At 31.9% G+C, this 20,625-nt stretch overlaps 1 protein-coding gene across 2 annotated transcripts; it reads left to right on the top strand.

Moving 5' to 3' along the window:
- The first annotated feature begins 253 nt into the window (after positions 1 to 253).
- Positions 254 to 20,137, top strand: LOC143051743 (uncharacterized). 2 transcript variants are annotated; one of them, XM_076224654.1, is made up of 8 exons: positions 254 to 341; positions 1,538 to 1,603; positions 3,530 to 3,586; positions 5,209 to 5,253; positions 6,103 to 6,171; positions 9,218 to 9,286; positions 9,744 to 9,785; positions 16,136 to 20,137. In XM_076224654.1, exons 1-8 carry the CDS (start codon positions 269 to 271, stop codon positions 17,509 to 17,511), a joined length of 1,797 nt encoding a protein of 598 aa, XP_076080769.1. In that variant the 5' UTR covers positions 254 to 268; the 3' UTR covers positions 17,512 to 20,137. The 2 variants fall into 2 exon arrangements, with proteins under 2 accessions (XP_076080769.1, XP_076080770.1); XM_076224655.1 differs by lacking the exon at positions 9,218 to 9,286.
- Positions 20,138 to 20,625: the final 488 nt, after the last annotated feature.

Below are 20,625 nucleotides of genomic sequence, written 5' to 3'. Positions count from 1 at the left end.
TAAAAAGGCTTTGGAAGTATTGATCTTGTTATACAAAAGCTCCCTGGTTTGATATATAAATATAATTGATTGGCTTGCACGGAGAGTTAACTCATTGGCACTCCTACCACATCTTCTTATAGCTATTCTATGCTTAGTGTTAAAGCAGTTTTAAACCAATTATATAATATAATTGTACGTATCACTTTCAGTGTCTTTAGTTTTAAACAATAAGCATAACTATTCTTACTTGAAAGTAATATCTACTTTCAGATCAAACATTCTTAGAATGTATCGAGATGAAAAATACAAAGATTTCAAAGCACGATTAGGAGATGACAGGGATGCCCAGTCACGATATGGTATGTTTAGTAATTGACTGTATGTGAGTACTTTTCTCCCTCCTGAAATCGATTATTACAACAAATCAATCTTATTGTTCAATAGTCGTTTATAATATTTTATATACATATATCTAAAAGTGAATGTGTATATTTGTTGATAATTGTAGAAACTTATGTCATACATTGTAGCCAGTATTTCAAGTTCCAGTCATGACACAATCCTATGGGTTCGTTGATTATTTGACATATATAGGGGAGATGCCACAAAAGTTCCCTATCGCACTTTTGTGTCTGTTTCAAGTCTGGAGTCTTTGGCCTTTGTAAGTCTTTTTGTAATCTAAGTTCATTTAATTGTTTTGGAGTTTCGCGTAATGTCTTTCTTCACTTAACTAGTACACATGTTTTAAGAGGCCAGATGGAGACCAACTCTGGTTGGGAAAATTTCTCGCCATTGGTGGCTTTTTGGCACTTATCTTTCCTTTGTTCGGGTTGTTGTCTCTTTGACAAAGTCCCAATTTGAATTCTTAATTCTATGACATTGTTTTTATTTCTCTAAAATATTTCATGTTTACCAGGACTTCCAACAAGTTACTTTCACCTTGCAATTAACTGATGTAATGACTTACATCTCCATATTATTAGCCATGAAATAGTTAATAAATCGAATGCAATGTTTCAAGACTTGTTGATGTCAACTAGAATGTTTAAAAATCATTAGTTTTTTTAAACAGAACAAAGCGAAATTCCCTGTTATTTTCAAATATATTGATGATATTCAGAACTTATCTTTCGATGTTTAATGAACAGTACTTGTGTATGAACAAAACTGTTCACCCTGCTCTAATTTTTGTCTTTATTGTCTACATTTGAATATTGTTTGCGTATAAGTGATAATGTTTTTGTCTTCTTTTTTCTTTGATTTTTATGCGACTGTCATAAGGTTTAGCTAGCTTTAAACCCAGGTTGAATCCACCATTTTCGACCTAAAAAATAGCCTGAACCAATTCAGGAATATCACATCTGTTATCCATTCATTTGGTGTGATTGAGCTTTTGATTTTGTCGTTTGATTAGAGAGTCTCCGTATTAGATTTTCCTCGGAGCTCAGTATTTTTGTGATTTTGCTTTTTTCCTTAGAATATATCACGGATAAAAACAATTTTTAAATGAAATATAAAACGTTTCAATAGTGTAGCTATACATTTTTACTTCTAGATCTATCTTCATACAGATTACGAACAAATGAAAATGAACGTGATCTTGTCGAAGCTGTACAAACAGGTATATCTTGTGACAACTTACTGTTATGTTTATAAAAGAATGCTTTGGACATATTGATATGAATTTCAAATGAAAAAAAATGTATTTTTCATCCACCCAAATAAGAATATGGTGCATATTGATTCTTTACTAAAATATGTTTGAAAGTAGCAGCATATATCAAGTAAATGAAAATCTAAAGTTACACTTAGAAATTCAATATATACCCTCACTTACCAAAGAGGAAATCCTAGATAATCATAGGTCTGTTCTATGTTCCTTTGTAATTTCAAACAAAGAAGTGGATCTTCCATTTTTACAAACAACGGTATGGTGCTGTGTCTTTCAAATTCTCCACGAAACCTCTTTCAAAATTATTAACAATCTATTTTATCAGCAATCAAAGCATGGCTTCAAAGTTATTGTGAAACTGCCTATTCTAGTAGATGTGTGAATCAGATGTGGATACTAAAAAAAATACAAAAATCTATTAGCGTACATACTAAGACTCTCTCATCTTGCAATATTATTAAAACATTTCACTTTTGTACACTTTACACAAGTACTCCCCATTCCAAACTAAAAGACAAATTGAAAGAGTTGGTATTGATTTGTTTCATATAAAAAGGGAGAACATAGATGGACTAATCTTTTCTTTGGGAGTGATACATCCTTCTTTGTAAAGAGTCACACTGGTTCAAACAAAAATTTCTCTGAAAACTGACAATATCAACAATTCCAGATGGACAACATATTTGTAACGTTTGAAGGACGTGTTGTTCAACAGACTGTCGAAATTCCAATCGGAACCAATTGGTCCTCTCTTCTAGTCGACTTGTTTCTTTGTTATTATGAGGCTGTTTTCATACAGGAACTTCTTAAGAAAAATATAAGAAGTTAGCAATATCCTTTAAATTTACGTTCCGCTCTATAGATGATGTTCTCTCAGTAAATAATACAAAATTTGGTGACTATGTTGAACGAATCTATCCAATCGAACTAGATATAAAGGATATTACAGATACAGTTAAGTCTGCCTCATATCTTGACTTACATCTAGAAATTGACAATGAGGGTCGGTTGAAAACAAACTTTTACGACAAAAAAGATGATCTCAGCTTCCCAATTGTGAACTTTCCATTTCTATGTAGCAAATTTCAAGCAGCGTCTGCATACGGAATATATATTTCCAAAATAATACGATAATCCAGAGCTTGTATTTCCTGTCATCATTTCCTTGATAGAGAGTTGCTGCTCACAAGGAAGCTATTAAAACAAGAGTTCCAAATGGTAAAGTTGAAATCATTCCTTCGTAAATTTTACGGACGCCATCACGAGTTGGTTGACCGTTATGGAAAAACAGTTTCACAGATGATATCTGATATGTTCCTTATGTCATAACTGTAATACCCTTCCGTTTTGACGAATGTTACCTATCGAATGAGACTATTTCCCGGATTTGTAATAAAAAAAGAAACACAAAGAGTGCCACATGTGGGGCAAAATCTGCTTACTCTTCCGTAGGACTTGTGATCACCCCCGTTTTTTTTTTGTGAGATTTGTGTGACTTAGTCTTTAGTTTTTTATGTTGTGTCTTGTGTAATATTATTTGTCTGTTTGTCTTTTTATTTTTTAGCCATGATGTTGTAAGCTTATTTTCAATCTATAAGTTTGACTGTCCCTCTGTTATCTTTCGTACCTTTTCAACAGTGCTTGAAAGTTCAAAATTACACTGCAATACTATTATTTTATAGGGATGAATTGCATCCAGAACCATGCAGAAAAGTAATATTCTGGATTATATCTAATTTAATTTGAAAATAAACCATTCTTTGTTATTCATGTTATTGTTTTTTTTTTTCTCTTTAAAATAGAACATAGATGTAAGCAAAAGCTTTATTTAAACTGGAATCTCTAAAAAGGTAGCTATACATTTTCTATTTATAGAGTTATCTTCACAAAGAATAGTCACAGATGCAAATGTATTTGCTCCTGTCCAGACAGGTATATTTCTTAAAATTTGAAATATTGTTTTCCGATAATGTTTTTTTGCAAGTACATTTTCCTACTCGTTTGAATTCGTATTAATGCAATTGCAATGTAACATTTACCAGTGACGAGCTATGCATCGATCTAGCATGTAGATTTATCAAAAAGAATAGAACATTGAAATTTAAAATTAAATCAGTCAAAAACCGATTTTGATCACTTTTGTTAATAGATTCTGCACACAAAAACCATGTAGGGAAAAATGATGATCTACATAATAATAAATGATATGAAATTAAACAGATCTAGATAAATACCCTATATATGATAACTTATCTTACCTCCTATAGATTTATAGAGATATGATTGGTTAAAGGACTACAAGTGGTGACTATGTATATTTGATATAGGGTGTCCTAAAATATATAGGGTTAGCAACCATACATGGTTAGTTACCATATGGGGTTAGTAAGGAGTTTATTTCTTTTCAAAACATAAATGATGCCACAACCCTTCATTAAAACAACACGGTGTTGAGGAAAAATCTGAAATGATTCAACAGACGAAGACATTAATGATGAAAGGTTGAAATAAGATCATAGAACATATTTAAGGCTAACAAGTTGTTATTGTTGACATAACGGGGTTACTTCCCTTTCAAAAAACGAAATCTGAAAGGATTCAACAGACGAAGTAATTAAAATATATGTAGTAAACGATTGAAATTAATTCATAAAACTAATTTAAAGCTTAAAAGTTGCTATTATTGCATTTGTTTTCTGTATAGACAAAGGGAAGTAGAATCTTAATACTAAGCATTAAAGACTTGATCACTTGTATTGGACGCTAGTAAAAATACCACATGTGAAGATAGTCGGTAAGATAAATTCGTTACACGGTGAGCTAGTGACATAATACGATATATATGGTGTCAGTTTATTTCATATGGGGATTCGAGCTTTGCTCTCACCTCATATGGAATTTACTTACCACATATATATCGCATTAGGTCACTAACACACCATGTAACTAATAATATGCTTACCTGTTATTTAATATTAATATGTACGGTAAACTAACATACGACAATCTTTAAAGATATTTATAGCTTGTTTCGATTGTGAATTATTAATCGTATATTCCAAAATACACATAAGATGATGATACCTTATTACGAGTCGATTGTAAAATATGGGATTGTAAGATGAATCGGTGATCCTTAAATTGACAGTTAATGTCCCTTCACATTTAACATTGTTATGTGTATTTGGTATTTCAAAGTATGGCGCTTCAGTCGAAATTGTTTTCCAACTCTAAGTTAAACAATCTTTAGCTAATCTAAGTTATACAATCCTTAGTTGATCTTGGTTATTCATCATATTAGTTTTATAATAGACATAGTTTTCAATTGTATTCTAAACTCCTTAATGCAATAATACTGTTTTCATATAAATTTCTATCTACACCAAATTTCGTTCTCTTTTGCACAACCGACAATAAATTAAATATGATGAATATTTGTTCTAACTTTTTTAATCTCACGAATATGTGTCAGCTAACAGAGTTTGGTGGGGGGAGGGGGGGATTGAAACTTACCCTTGACAAAAATCGGTCTAAGCTTATTTATATCTTTTCAGAAGTAATCGAGGCGGACAGGAATCAAGGAGAACGGAACTTTCGTAGTGAGTATTCATATTACTTTATAAACATCTATATATAAGATGTATGATATGGACGAAGATGCAGTTTACTCAAAATTAATCACACGAAATTTAAGTAGTTTTCAAGAAAATACATAATTGTTCTTTGAGAGAATGATTTGTCATATTTTTTTTTAGTTTTGATGCGTAAAAAAATATGTTATTTCATGAAATACACAGTTATTTTCTGAACTGAAATAAAAAAAAGTCACAATGTCTATCGTTTACTTGCCAGAAATTGAATTATTTACCCAATTATCGGGAAAGGTTTAAGTTTGCATTTGACTCTAAAATTGGAATGAGAACCAGAAGTTACTCAAAAGAAATCCTAAATGATTTAGAAAATACGTAATGAGTTTATTCCAACTATAACTATAAATATACTTGTTTTAAAGCAGGTACAGCTAAGGAGAAATTATTACAGTACGGAACCACCTTTTAATCAATATAGCATGTTTTATATTTATAAAATGGAATTGGTAGAACTACTAGATATATTCCAGTAATCACATGCACCAGAATGATTCCAATGGCCCTTTAAAAAAACATAATTAATATAAAAGCAGCATATATAAATGTCACGTTAGAAAGTATGAGAGAGAAGAAATACATTAACTGCAAAACAATTAATGCCTAAATCCGCTTTGAATTTGTTTCTTTTTAGTAATGAAGACATATAACAAAGAACAAGCTATGCGATGCATTATTTACATTTAATTTCAATCCTTTTTTGTCATTATCCGATTATTGTCATCAGATTAAAACACACTTCAGATAAAAACAAAAATATATTCAACACATAATAATGAAGCTATGCATTTTTCCCTGCAGGTATGTCTTCATATAGATTATTAAGAGATGAAAACAGTAGTGATTCTGTCCTAAAAGGCCAAACCACAGGTACATTTTATCGAACGTAAAAAAATAATAATTAAAGGACCCAGATTTTACATTGTAAGATGAATTGTTTGAGGTAAGAAAGAAAACCCCGGATTAGGTTATTTTTTAACTTTAATATTAAGTTATCACCTTTCCAACTATTTTATTCATGACAATTATTTTTACAAAGATTTGTACTTGATGTCTAGTACAAAACTTGTTTATAAAAATGCTAATTGCATCGACATAAGGAATTTACTTTTCTCCCGTTAACCACTATCAGAACCAAAACAAAAAGTCCTTTGTCCTTTTGTCCAAATGATAACATTAAACATGACGATGATTTCGGTCTTAATGCGGGGTTCACACAGCGCCGATTATAGCTTCCGTTTGATATCAGACAGCGCTAAGATACGAAAATCTAAAAAGTCGGATTACTATTCTCATTGATTTGGAATGTCCTAACATGGTCTCAAAGAAGTCGTCTACGTTCGTTATAGATTCCTATGGATCGGGAATGGTCCGGAGAGGTTCGCCAACTACCCCGACAGTTAATGCGGCGTTCACACATTGCCGATTATTGCTCCCGCTTTAGATCAGAAAACAATTAGACACGAAAAGTGAAAAAAATCGGATTACTGTCCTCAATTATCTGGAATGTCCTTTTAATGTCTGAACGCAGTCATTTAAGTTCATAACAGATTCCTATGAGTAGGGAATGGTCCTTGTAGTTTTGCGAAGCACCCCCGACAGTAAGGTGCGTCCCGTAACATTCGTGGAAACTCATCCGATTTTGTCTACTCGGATTACAACCCGGACTCTGTCGTGACAGATTCTGCTGTATCGAATTTACGATTTTAATCCGATCTATCAGAATCTGTTTCGATATAGTCACGATAGTATTCCTACTAGACACAATCGGATGACTTTACCCGAATAAAACGGGAGCACTTAAGCTTAGGTGACACATTCACGATTTTCACTGCCGTCTTTGACAGGACCATTCCAGATTAAAATTTATCAAAATTCTGTTCAAGATCATATGAATCGTGGATGGAAATTCAAACCTCAATTAAAATTTGTAAAAAAAAAAATTTAATCACGACAACAATCAGATATTGTTCAGGAAGCGTCGTTATTCATCTGTTTTCAAGCGAAATTGTCCCGATAATCCCGTTCTCGATCCCATTCTAATCAGATTTGTATCTTTCGCATGGTAAAATTCGACCGAGTCTGTCACGACTGCGTCCCGATTCTACAGAATATAATCCGACAGAGATCAGAGAGTGACAAGACAGTGAACCGACGCTGACGGAAGTTATCCGTTCGAAAACTGTCGGCATAATCGGGATGATTAGGTACTGTCGGAACGTAATCCTATCACGGTCTGCTCTATTGCATTGCAAACGGCTTTGTCTGGTCTCAGTTGTATTGTATTCTGTAATTGTCGGGACTCTGAGGTGGGTATCATTGACGAATTTAGAAATAATAACGGGTCTGTTTCGGAACGGTTTCGGCAAAAACGGTTCGCAATCGACAAGATCTGGATGCAATCTGGACTCAAACAGCAATGAAAAATTTCTCTAGATCATTCCCGTTCCATTGGACACCATCCCGAATACACAGAACATTGTTAGGAATTTGATCCGATACAGCAGAATCTGTTACGACATAGGCACGATTGTAATCCGACTAGACAATATCGGCTGAGTTTCCCCGAATGTTACGGGACGCCCCTAACTATCGGGGTGCTTTGCCGAACTATTCGGACCCTTCCCGACCAGTAGGAATCTGTTACGAACTAAAACGACTGCATTCAGACAAAAATAGGACATTCCAGATACTAATCCGACTTTTTCCCTTTTCGTGTCGTATCGCTGTCTGATCTCAAACGGAAGCATTAATCGGCAATGTGTGAACCCCGCATAACGGTGTTCTTCCGCCAGCATCGGTTCACTGTCTGGTGTTTGTCTGATCTCTGTCGGATTACTTTCGGTAGAATCGGGACGCTGTCGAGACAGATTCGGTCGTTGTGGACCATGCGAAAGATACAAATCGATTAAGAATCGAATTGAAAACGCAATAATCGGGACAAATTTGGTAATGAACGGCTAAAATGGAACACTTCCTGAGCAAGCATAGCTAATTGTTTTCGTGATTCAATATTTTTGTTTTACAAATTTACATATCAAGGACGGCAGTTAAAATAGTGAATGTGTGACCTCAGCTTAACTAACTACATGAATTTGTTTCTTACAACAGTAACATATTTATCTAACTTTGATATTATGATTGCATACTATTCGTTTGATATATTTCATTCCATAGATATATGAAAACTAAAATCAAGGACAATGAATTTTGTTTTGTAAATATGCATATGATTTAAGTTTTTATTGTCACAATATAATTCTATTTTGGCGTGTTATAGATTTCGTTTTACCTCAAGGGTTATAAGCTTTCAAATTAACCGATTTGATTCAATTTTTTATATTTTATTTATAACATACTGAAACATATATTCTTATTACAAAAAGTATAAAATCAACTATTAACAATGCATGGTTCGATACTATGTATCAGCATGTCGGATTTGTTTTTGTCTAGACGACATGGAATTTACTGTCGAGATTTACTTCGATTTTTGTAAATCGAGTAGTTAACCAAATGAATACTCTTTTCCCAGTTTGAATGATGACATTCTTTTCCTTTAAATAGCTGAATTCATGCGTAACCTAATTCCATCTAATGAGTATAATTGAATGTTACATGAATTCGGATTCAAAGAGGTAGATTTATCTACTTACAAGTGCAATTATTCGTCAGCGAAGTTTATTTGCTTATCTTGACAAAATTTAACCAAACGTGATGCTAAAATTGAATTATTATTTCACTACATATTTATTTTAATTTCATTATTGATTGATAAAAAAAAACATATTCTACCTTTGAAGGTAGAAACTTATATAGAAACAAACATATCATCAACACTTGAGTGCCTAAATAGTGTAGCTATACTATTGTTGTTATTTGATTTGCATTATGCATTATGTATTTTTACTAATAGGTCTATCGTCATATAGATTACGCACAGATGCAAACTTACGCGATCCTGTCCAAAACATCCAAACCACAGGTACATTTCTTAAAATGCAAGGCTTTTTCTAACTTACTTGCTTTATTTGCACTTTTGTTATAAGGTCAGGAATGAAACCTCATCTCCGGATGTCTTTTTAACTGTAATTTAAAAATTCGTCAGTAGAATTTTCTTATTCATGATATTCATTCCATTTCAAGCTTAGGAAATGAGGCATAATACAAGTGAAATTATTTGTTTAATGTACCACTGTGTACTGTCAATCAACCAAAATATCTGTTTTTCTCTCACATCAATCATTATTTGAACAGAAATAAAAAAGTCTCTGTTTCTATCTTCCATCGAATACAATTAAAATCGGACGAACTTTCTTTACTCCCTACAACGATTCACGAATACAGCATATATATGTCACGTAACATAGTTTGGGAGAGAACGAACATGACTGCGCTACTGTATTTGCATAAAAACTTGTTCTATTATGATTTTGTTTTAGAAGTAAATGACAACCAGATTAAAGGAGAAGCTATTTTTTATGGTGAGATATTTTTACATAACTTTCAAACTTTGTACTTATATAAATAGAACCAGTTTTAAATGAAATGAAGCATAAGATATTTTAGTAGCTCTTCAGAAGTGCTCAAGCATTTAGCAGAATGTTTATATATGAAACTATTGTGATTTACATTTTTTACAATAAATAATGTGTTAACTCTATGTATTTATCTTTCAATCAAATGCGAATTACATGTGTATTTTCTCTCGAAACAATAAATCAGCGGAATCGAATGTTTCACCCGAACATTATAATTCTTATGCTGTTTTCTAGTTATTATGTCTAGCGTATTCAATATTGGAAATATACAAACACAACAAATGATATTCATGGTTGTCCGTCCTCCTTTCACTGGGATAGAAGTTATATGGCGCCCTAATTGCTTTAACAAGCATTTGATCTTATGTAATGCACTGAAAACATTTGTCTGATAATATTTTTCAACATCTGTTTAACATTTGCCATACCCACGGCACAACATCAAAAATAGTAATTGTTAAAGCCATTGCTAACCCTGAACAAGTATGACAAAAAGTACAAACTTTGACAGAGATTGATGTAAAATTGTAAAAATTTAACAAAAGAAATAATTGACCTAAAGCTACATTTTTTAATTCGAGGATAACTATTTAGTGTCAAAAAGTATTTATTTTCTATAGTTAACACAATTATGTATATTTTTACGAACAACAATATTTCTTAAAATAGTTTTCAAAACTATATTCTGAATTTAATTAGGTCTTTCCATTTTTTTGGCCGCATCCGTGTTCATTCTAAACCTTTATATATGTTATTCAGTATCATCAAAGGCAACTAACAGTTATATATTAAGAATAACACAAATGCGGCCACTCCCATTTAAGACGAAACCCGTCTAAAATTTCGAAGATTTCAGTAATTTACCATAACTTAATGATGCTAGCACCCGATATATGTGCATTGTATTGTCAAAAAACAGCTTATATTTATGTAGCAAAAGTATTCTACTTTCCAATATATAACTAAAAATGTTCATTTAACAATTTTGTAAAACTGCTATATTTTGGGGTCAAAAAGGGGTCTTAGTTGACATACTCCATTGGTTAACTTAGGTGATGCGATACGCTGTTAAAGAAGATTTTAAAGTAAAATGGAATACGCATTTCATAATGGCTGTTGAAGCTCTAAATGGTTTTAAAGAGATTTTATAGTTTTTTATACTCGTATGCGAAATAAAAGGTTTAATGGGAAACTAAAGTTCGTTCTTGGGTCCGCCCGTCTGTCAGTCCGTCTATCGATCGGTCCGTTTGACACTTCGCACAATAACTTAGATTATTCTCCACTACGTTTAATTGCATTTTAACACAAGATTATGATTGATTCCAAAAAATGCTTTTAAACATTAGATTAGATCAAAATAACCTTGGCGTTCCAGACTTTGTCTATTTGAATCAAAACATTTTTTTCATAAATCAACCACTAAATCTAGTTTGGTTGTTTTGATTCCCTCGAAACATTATCTCATTGTTGGGGATGATGACAAGAAGCTAACTATCGATTTTATTGATTTTCTTGTTGTTCCATAGTCATTGGACTTCATCAATTTTAATATTTTTTTCACTGAGCACCTACCAATTTATGTATTTATTTACAAGCTAGTTGGATTTATAAATATAATATACTGTTTGATTTAGAAACAACAAAAATCGATAGTATATTCCAGAATTATGGATCAGTCAAATGAATATGATGGATTTTTTAATAGATCGTAATTTATTGCAAGCGAATTGTATTAATAGAACTGACTTAACGTAGAAGTCTAAAAATTTACCTAAAAATGGAGAGGATGTATTTTTCTTTACAAAACTGCTCTGATAGAACTAAATAGTTCCGATCAAAACAAGTTGAACCATTACAATATTAACAAAAATTCTATAGCCTAATGTAACCCACTTTTACTAGACAAATGGAAAAACAAATATAGTAGAAATTAGTCATTATAGGAAAAAAATTAAAAAGGATTAAATTTCAGAAGCATGATTAGATACTGCTCCATAAGTGACACACGTTATCTTGGTAATTAAAGTACAAACTCGGTGAAAACTCAAAAGGTCGTGCTTGGGAAAAGTGGACAGGATTTGGATTTAGACGTGGACAATTGGAATTTATCTGTTAATATCTGTAAAGCGGTCACAAAACGCACGGAGGCGTCCGTAAGATTTTAAAATTGATAGTTTTGCACAATATTCTTAATCTACGAACTTTATTTGGCCCTTTTAACCTTTTTTTTTTATTCGAGCGGCACTGATGAGTCTTTTGTAAACGAAATGATCGTCTGGCACAAATATTGAATTTGAATCCTGGGATCTATGATTGATTTATTTGACAAGTTCGTTTGAAGGGATAACTGTATTAAACATAGTTCTTATCTGAATGTGGTTTGATTGTTAAAAAACATCCCCGATACGTAACAAATATATAAAGAATAAATATATCAAGCATTCTAAAAAAAACAGTGAATCAGATTGATTTTCACATACAAAGTCACTAAACATGTTGACAATTATTTTTTAAGAACAATAGCAAAACCTAAGCTTTTAGTTTGATGTTTAGAATACTTTCCTAATGGGGAGAAAAGGCATATGATAATATTATAGCCAATGGAAAGAATCATAGACTAGAATAAAAACAAAACTATTGACTTTTTAAGTAACAATAACGATTCACGCCACCACTGAAGCGCGGAACAATTGCTGATGTTATCGCTATTTCTTATTTTAAAGAAGCTTAATGGAAGACCTGAACCCTAGCAACATGTTATTTATGTATTCAACGAGAAGGAAGATCATGTTTTTCCTATTTAGGCAAACCTAGAAACAGAACTACAGCTCATTATGCAATTCCTCCTTGGTAGTGTCTGTGTGAGGGGTTGTGAATGTTGAGTTTTCAAGTTAATTGTCGATAATTTATTCCTATTTATCAAGAATTTTACGTCATTTAATTTACACACAAACCATTTAGTTCCAGGCATATCTGCGGGAACGAAAACATATTTGTCAAGGAAGAAGGTGCAAAATATTTAGATAGCTTTGCAACAATTGGGTGGTCAAAGAAAGACCCATTCAGTGTCGACTTCCTCAAATGTCGTTAACCAATTCATTACTATTTTAAAGTTGTGTTTACAAATAACATTATTGTTGAATTTTGGTGACGACATTTCTGGTCATCTGATTACATATTTCACACAGATAAGCATTTTACAACGTTCAGGTCACTCTTTATAATGTGGTCAAGCGGATTTTATATAATCAGTAAACTAGTATAAATATAGTTAATTGAATTTAACTTCAAGTCCTCAATTTTGACACCCTGTAACACATGTTCCTTGAAAATGTAAGTTAGTTATGGATATGTAAAACAATAAGATATGTAATTCAAAGTAGGGAGTATTTTTCAGTCAACTGATTGATGATAAAACATATTAGGAAGTGGTGTTGTTACGACGTGGTGTTGTTATTGAGACCTTTCGAAGCAACAATTTACAAAAGACGATTTATCATCCATTATTCGTTTTGCTTCAACACTGCTGTATAGGAACAATAAGGAATCAAGTATAGTAGTTCGGAAAACGTAACCTTAGTCATGCTGGGTTGACATTAAATTATAATTAATTTTGGTTTTTCCTTTTTATGTTTGCTATTATTTCTACTAATCTGTTATTTTTATGATAATCAATCAATTGTTGTTCTCCTGTTTACTATCATCCCAGACAATTATTCAATTTAACCTATGCTCTGTCTTCAATTATTTGCATGCATTTATTTTTTTGCTTTTTTTAACAAGAAAAAAAACCTCTTCAGGTGTCAAACCACAAATTACTCTCTCTAATTTAGAACGTACATGTATGTGAAAGTAGGCCTATTCGAGATAAAAATAGAGCGTTTGATATTATAGTTTATTAAGCAACAAATTTGCAGAAATGAAACTTTTGGTGGAAGAGAACTAAACTAAGACCATTTTGAGCCAACAGTTACTTGTCTATGAAATGGTATTCAACATTGAGGATAAATGCGCTCCATAGTAAACTTATTTAATATTTCCAGAATATCAGGGTTATTTTTAATGGTACCTCTATTCGGGTGAATTCTTCTTTCTTATAAGATTTTAAAGGTATGATGCAAATTGGCATGTATAAAGGCGATACCTGTAAGATGCAGGATATACCTGGTTTCTAAAAAAAGTTAGACTTAAAGTAAAATATTTAGATAGCTGTGAAAATTGAAAAACCTGTTTGAACAGATAGGCATTTTTGATTGGTGGTCTGGCACCTTAAACAATACAAACATAATTATTTATGTGAATTTGTATTCTTATTTATCGTAAATTACGTGACACCAAAAACTTTGACTACGACAGATTTGACTCATTTTATTTTTTTTATTAAATGTTGAAAATATATTCACCATGACTTGGTGAAAAAAAAAGTTCAAGAAATTTGAACCATACAACGTTCATGCACAATTTAATTCGATATATGGAAATTAAAACTTTGATTGATCACCAATTGTGGACATAGAGAATCTTGATTTATCCTTACATGTACTAATACAATGTGATTAAAACATTTAGTTGATTTGTAAATAATAAGGTATCTTAGTTGTTCTGTCCCCCCTTTAACATTCTATAAAGTTGGCTGTCACATTACAATTAAATAATTGTTCTGAATCTCATTTTGGTATGCAATGCACATTTTAAAATTAAAACTAAAGACAAAACAGCAATCAGTTACATGTAAAGAAATTCATCAATGACCATATTTTGACTTTTAAAATCACAATCAACTACTCATAACGGATTAAAGAAATTTTGAAATTACCTTTCAAGGATTTTTTTTTACAATGAAATCAATCCAGTAAGAGGATCAACTCATTATAATATGTAACGAAAAGTAAAGTAAAAAAATGACATCAATATTGTATTAAAGTTATTAAATTTTCTTAGGGCAGTCCCTTACTTCCATTCTTCTTTAAACACATTTTCTTCACCCTACTTTTAAGCATACAGGAAGACACTTTGCAATAAGTTGTAAAATATATTGTTGGTTAGAAATTTATCATAAATAAACCGTAGGATTTGTTATAATAATTTGTGTCATTATATCATCATACTTGCCAAATTATATACATTGCAATAAAATTATGGTATATATTTGCTGAAATATATACATAGGTCTCACAAAGGAAAATGTATACCTATATGATTTCTTCTTCAATTATCACAATGTATTATACCCGGACAATATTTATCAAGGATTTGCTTATGTTTTTCATGTATCTTCTCTTATGTCATTGTTAAAGACTACAAAAAAGAAAGAAAAACCAATTCAACCTGTGTATATCGCATGCGTCCGAATCTTTTTTTGTTTTTTGTGCCTTTATCAGAAACGCACAAAGTCAAAAGTTTGAAAGACAAGAATACATAAGAACTGAAACTGTTTAAGAGAAAGTTGAATTATTATGAACCTTATTTGAATCTTTAAATATCGATGTGTGTGTACCCGATACTAGTTTGTGAACGTCCTATCTTGCATTGTAATACTATATATATTATTATATGTGAAGGTCCAAGTCAGTGTATGGCTTCTCGTCCTTTTCCGATAATTTAATCATGATGTCTTTGTGTCCTTCAAGTACCATGCATAGTCGCATTTGTCATCCTTGTTTAGGATTATTCCGTTTGTGTTAAAAGCGTCCGTATTTTATTTCTTTCATTGGATGGACTCTTTAAGTCATAGCCAATTTCGGGCCAAGTGAGCCAAAACGGGGGAGTCAAAAGAAATTGTCCTGTCCCAAAGTTCAGATGATTTTTGATACTTTTACCGTGTTTACTGAAATTACTTTAAAATATTTTACAAAAATTCATCCTGCAACAGTTTCAACATAACTTCAACCACGCTCTTAATGGTCGTAATTTCGCGGGTGTGTTTTTTTTTCAATTTTATATTTCTTGCAGGTCCTTTTAAAGGTCAGGTGACTACTATGCAATTAAATGCTAGTTTAAGGACATGCACACTTTTTTTCTAAATTTAAAGTGCAAGTTATCAACTTTTTCGAACAGGCAACATTGAAACCTCTGAAACATGATCAGTTTATCAGTTTTTTTAATGCATTTAGAAAGCATTTTATCTTTTTAAAAAGTGTAAATGTAAAAGAATGGCTCTTTTGTTTTCCCTCTAGCTATTTTTCGAATGCTTTCAAAGAAAACAAGAATATGAACAATATGCATCTATAAACAATTTATATGTTTAAGTTTACATTTGAATCATAGTGTAGACAAATACGATACCTTTGTAGGCCAGAGAGAATCAGACGACATTCGATTAGTTTTATTGGGAAGAACTGGATCCGGAAAAAGTGCCACTGGAAACACCATTTTGACAAAAAAGGAATTTTTGTCTAAGGCTTCAGGATCATCGATAACGGAACAATGTCAAATAGCGGTAAACCGAAAAGCTGGTCGCAGATATTTTGTTGTCGACACTCCGGGCCTATTTGATACTAAACTCGCGCATGGCGAGATTACACAAGAGATTATTCGTTGCATTCACATGTCAACACCGGGACCCCACGCATTTTTGCTAGTCCTTAGATTAGATCGCTTTACGCAAGAGGAAATTGATACCTTTACCTGTTTATTTGAATTATTTGGAGAGAAGATGAGTTCGTATGCAGTTATAGTCTTTACGAGACTGGATGACTTAGAAGACGAAAATACAAACATTGAAGAGTTTATAAATAACTCAAATCAAAGCCTCAAACATTTCATAAACAAGGTTGAAGGTAGATATGTTGCTTTTAACAATAGAGGTACAGAGGAACAAAAAAATCGACAAGTATCGAATTTAAATGAAACATTAGTAAACATGATACAGAAAAATGGTGGAAATCATTACACCAACAAGATGTATGAAGAGGCAGAAGCTCACTTGCGACAAAAAATACAAGAAGTTGAAAGGTTAAAAGCCCTAGAGAAACAGAAGGAAATTGAAAAAATTGAATCCAAGTTTAAAGGTACAATGTCGGCACTAAAATCTAATAACAATATGTTAGAAAAAGACCTCAGAAAACAAAAGGAAGCCAATGCAAATATCCAGTCAGAAAAAGAGAAATCACAAGCTATAATTCAAGGTATGCATCATGAAATGATGCGTTTGAATGAAAATCACGAAAAAGAATTATTCGAAGCAAAAAAAGAAGCAAAACGAATAGAGGAAATAAAAATGCGAGAACTGCAAATTAAAGAGGAAGAAAATAAAAGACAAATTCAAGCGATGGATGCGAAATATGCAGAAACCGAAAAACGGATGCAAATGTTAGAAACCCAACGACAAACAGCAGTACACGAGCAGCAGTACAATTTTCAAACCTCGATGGAACAAAGTGTTAAAGCTATAGTTCAGGAAACGCAAAGTGCACAAATGAAGAACTTTCAAGATATGTTGACTGAATCTAAAAAACAAACGCAAATGTTTCGTGACCAACATAAAGACTTAATGAAATCGTTGGATGAAAGCAAACAAATGGCTCAGCAGGAGAAAGAAAGAAACCAACAATATATGGAACATATGACAAGCGTAACTGAGCAATTACAAAGTGATTTGAGGAACGAAGAAAGACAAAGAGCACAACTCGAGAAACAATTCAGAGAGAAAAGTTGCTCAATTTCTTAAACACTTAAAAGTCTCATTTTTTCATCTTGTGTTTTGTATATATTTTTTTTTATTTTGATTTTTTATTAAGTGTTATAACATCCCTTTGCTATCTTTTCTTTCATAAAATAAATGATTGTGGCTAAGATGGAGAGTTGTCCCATTGGCATTAATACATCATCTATTTATGTATATCAAAGGAAAATAAAAATAAATCTGAATTGTGGTAACTAATAATTGAGGGAGGAAAGACGAGATCCTGACTACGATCCATGTTACTTATTTCTTGTCATCTGCGACATACGTTCTCCAAATCGGCGAATTATGGCATGGCAACGACCTTATTTCGTTTTGGCTCTCCTAACAACAGCTGTTATGTGAGTACAACTTCTAAACAAGAAACGTATAGTTAACTAACTTAGTTATCCTTCGATTAAGCATATAAAAATGTGACATTATACATAAGCTGAAGTTTTTCTTGAATGTATTTATACGTTTATCTGTTTATTTAACAAAGATGTCGTGCAATGCTCTTCTGCTTTTACTTATTGGTGTACGTTGCGAATAGTTTTTTTCTGAAATTTGTTTTTCTGCAATAATTGATTTAAAGTTGATTCCCATTGTAACTTTATAAAAAAAAATTAAGATTCTAAATGGGCAACACTAATAGCATCAATGGTCAATTGTACGGTTTGTTTTCCACTACTAGGTCTTTTTTAATTAGCCACCCAATTGAACAAAAGTAATTGTTCAATCATTTTTATTCGTTGTGTACCAATTTTCGTGGATTTCATGGGTACAGTAAATAAACTCATCATAGATACCAGGACTAAATTTTGTATATACGCTAGACGCGCATTTGGTCTACAAAAGACTCATCAGTGACGCTCGAATGCAAAAAAGTTAAAAAAGCCAAATAAAGTACGACGTTGAAGAGCATTGAGGACCAAAATTCCTAAAAGTTTTGCCATATCCAGCTAAGGTAATATATGCATGAGGTAGAAAAGCCTTAGTATTTAAAAAATTCTAAATTTTGTAAGTTAATTTATAAATATAACCATATCAATGATAATTCATGTTAGATCAAAAAGTGCTGACTACTGGGTTGGTGATACCCTCGGGGAAAAAATCTTCACAAGTAGTAGCATCGACCTAGTGGTTGTAAATAAACTCATCATAGATACCAGGACTAAATTTTGTATATACGCCAGACGCGCGTTTCGTCTTCAAAAGACTCAACAGTGCCGCTCGAATCCAAAAAAAGTTAAAAAGACCAAATAAAGTACGAAGTTGAAGAGCATTGAGGACCAAAACTCCTAAAAGTTTTTCCAAATCCAGCTAAGGTAATCTATGCATGAGGTAGAAAAGCCTTAGTATTTCAAAAGTTCTAAATTTTGTAAACAGTTAATTTATAAATATAACCATATCAATGATAATTCATGTCAGCACAAAAAGTGCTGACTACTTAGCTGGTGATACCCTCGGGGAAATAAATCTCCACCAGCAGTGGCAAATCACCAAATCAAGCATTTAACGAATAACAAATTCGCTATAGGCTTGTATGCAACCCTCTACACAACTATGAAATTATACATCCATGAACATGTAAGTTTTCTTTAATCCACAAACATTGGTACCCACGAAAAACATTAATCCACAGTAACATAAATATCCAGTAACTATTCTGTACTATTTCTTATTTTGAAAAAGAATATTCCTAATGCTGCAATTTTCTGTTCCGTATGAAACAATTCATTCGTAAATAATTTAAAAGTTTTTGAATAAAAAATGTAATCATTTAATCATTTTATGCAAAGCATGAATCGAAAAAATTACTCATTTTCTTTTGTGGAGTAGCGATATTTTCTAATATGAAACTATATATTTGCAGACACTTAATATGATATATCAGCCTTATCTTCCTGTTGAACGTCACGTGACAATTGATATTTAAAGCATCTGTCGAATTTCTTTTCATTCTTTTAGCATAGTTTTATATGTTGAATTTTAACTATTTGTTCTTGTAAATTACTTGTTTTTAATTTGTTTTCTTGGATTTCGCATTGTATATTACATGTCCGGGACGACGGTCACTTTTTATCTGTCTTTGTGTTGAATATAACTTTTGTCATATGTGAAATTATTTTCTGGTTTTATTGTAAACTGTACTAAATCGTATTGTCTCTCTAAATGTTTCTTTCAAATAATGACTAGTTATTATTTGTTTGTGTGACTATTTATAGTAAGACCTACGTTAACATCGAATTGTTAGAGAGAATAGTGACAGTAACCACATTAAATTCCCTGAACATGCTGAAAGGCTTCACTATTTCAAATAAAATTAATTAGTTATACGAATGTTTATTATGAATATATCATTGATAAAGAAATACCGAATTGATCAAGTCTCAGTCAAGCTCAGATAATATCCTACTCAATTCCATATACTGATAAATTAAATAACAATCAACGTTACATTGAGGATGTTTTCTCTTTGTTCTGTGAATTTAAGGATTTACTTGTGCTTAGACGAAACGCGCGTCTGGCGTGTATACAAAATTTAGTCCTGGTTTCTATGATGAGTTTATTCTACTAAAATGTATAACAAAGATTTATTTGTCAGACGAAATAAATATGTACAGCAAAAGTTGTCTTTTTTTCTGAGTTTTAACATTTCCTTTTTGCATGTAAATTGTTTACAAAAATCATTATCATTTTTATATGATATGCAAGCTAGGGCACCATTTGTGTCCTATGGACACAAATCCGAATTTATTTGCCTTTTTGCTTTATATGATAAACAAATAGACACTTTAAAACTCAAAATTATCAGAACACAAGGAAAAACTCAACAGACTGATTGAGCAGCAAAACAGAGATTTCCTAAATTATTACAAAGATTCATAATTGCGACTGTTCCTGTACAATTCCATTTTAAACGAAATATAACTTCTAAATGATTACCATTCAGGGTAATGTTTGTTTTATAAAAACATGAATCCAAACAAGATCCATAGAAAAAAAGTAAAATCACAAAAATACTAAAGTCCGAGGAAAATTTAAAACGGAAAGTCCATTAACAAAAACTTAAACACACCAAACGAATTGATAACAACTGTTATATTGCTGACTTGG

This window comes from Mytilus galloprovincialis, chromosome 11 (genome assembly GCF_965363235.1).
Source record: "Mytilus galloprovincialis chromosome 11, xbMytGall1.hap1.1, whole genome shotgun sequence".
Taxonomy (NCBI): Eukaryota; Metazoa; Mollusca; class Bivalvia; order Mytilida; family Mytilidae; genus Mytilus; species Mytilus galloprovincialis.
This window is presented reverse-complemented; position numbering and strand designations above follow the sequence as displayed.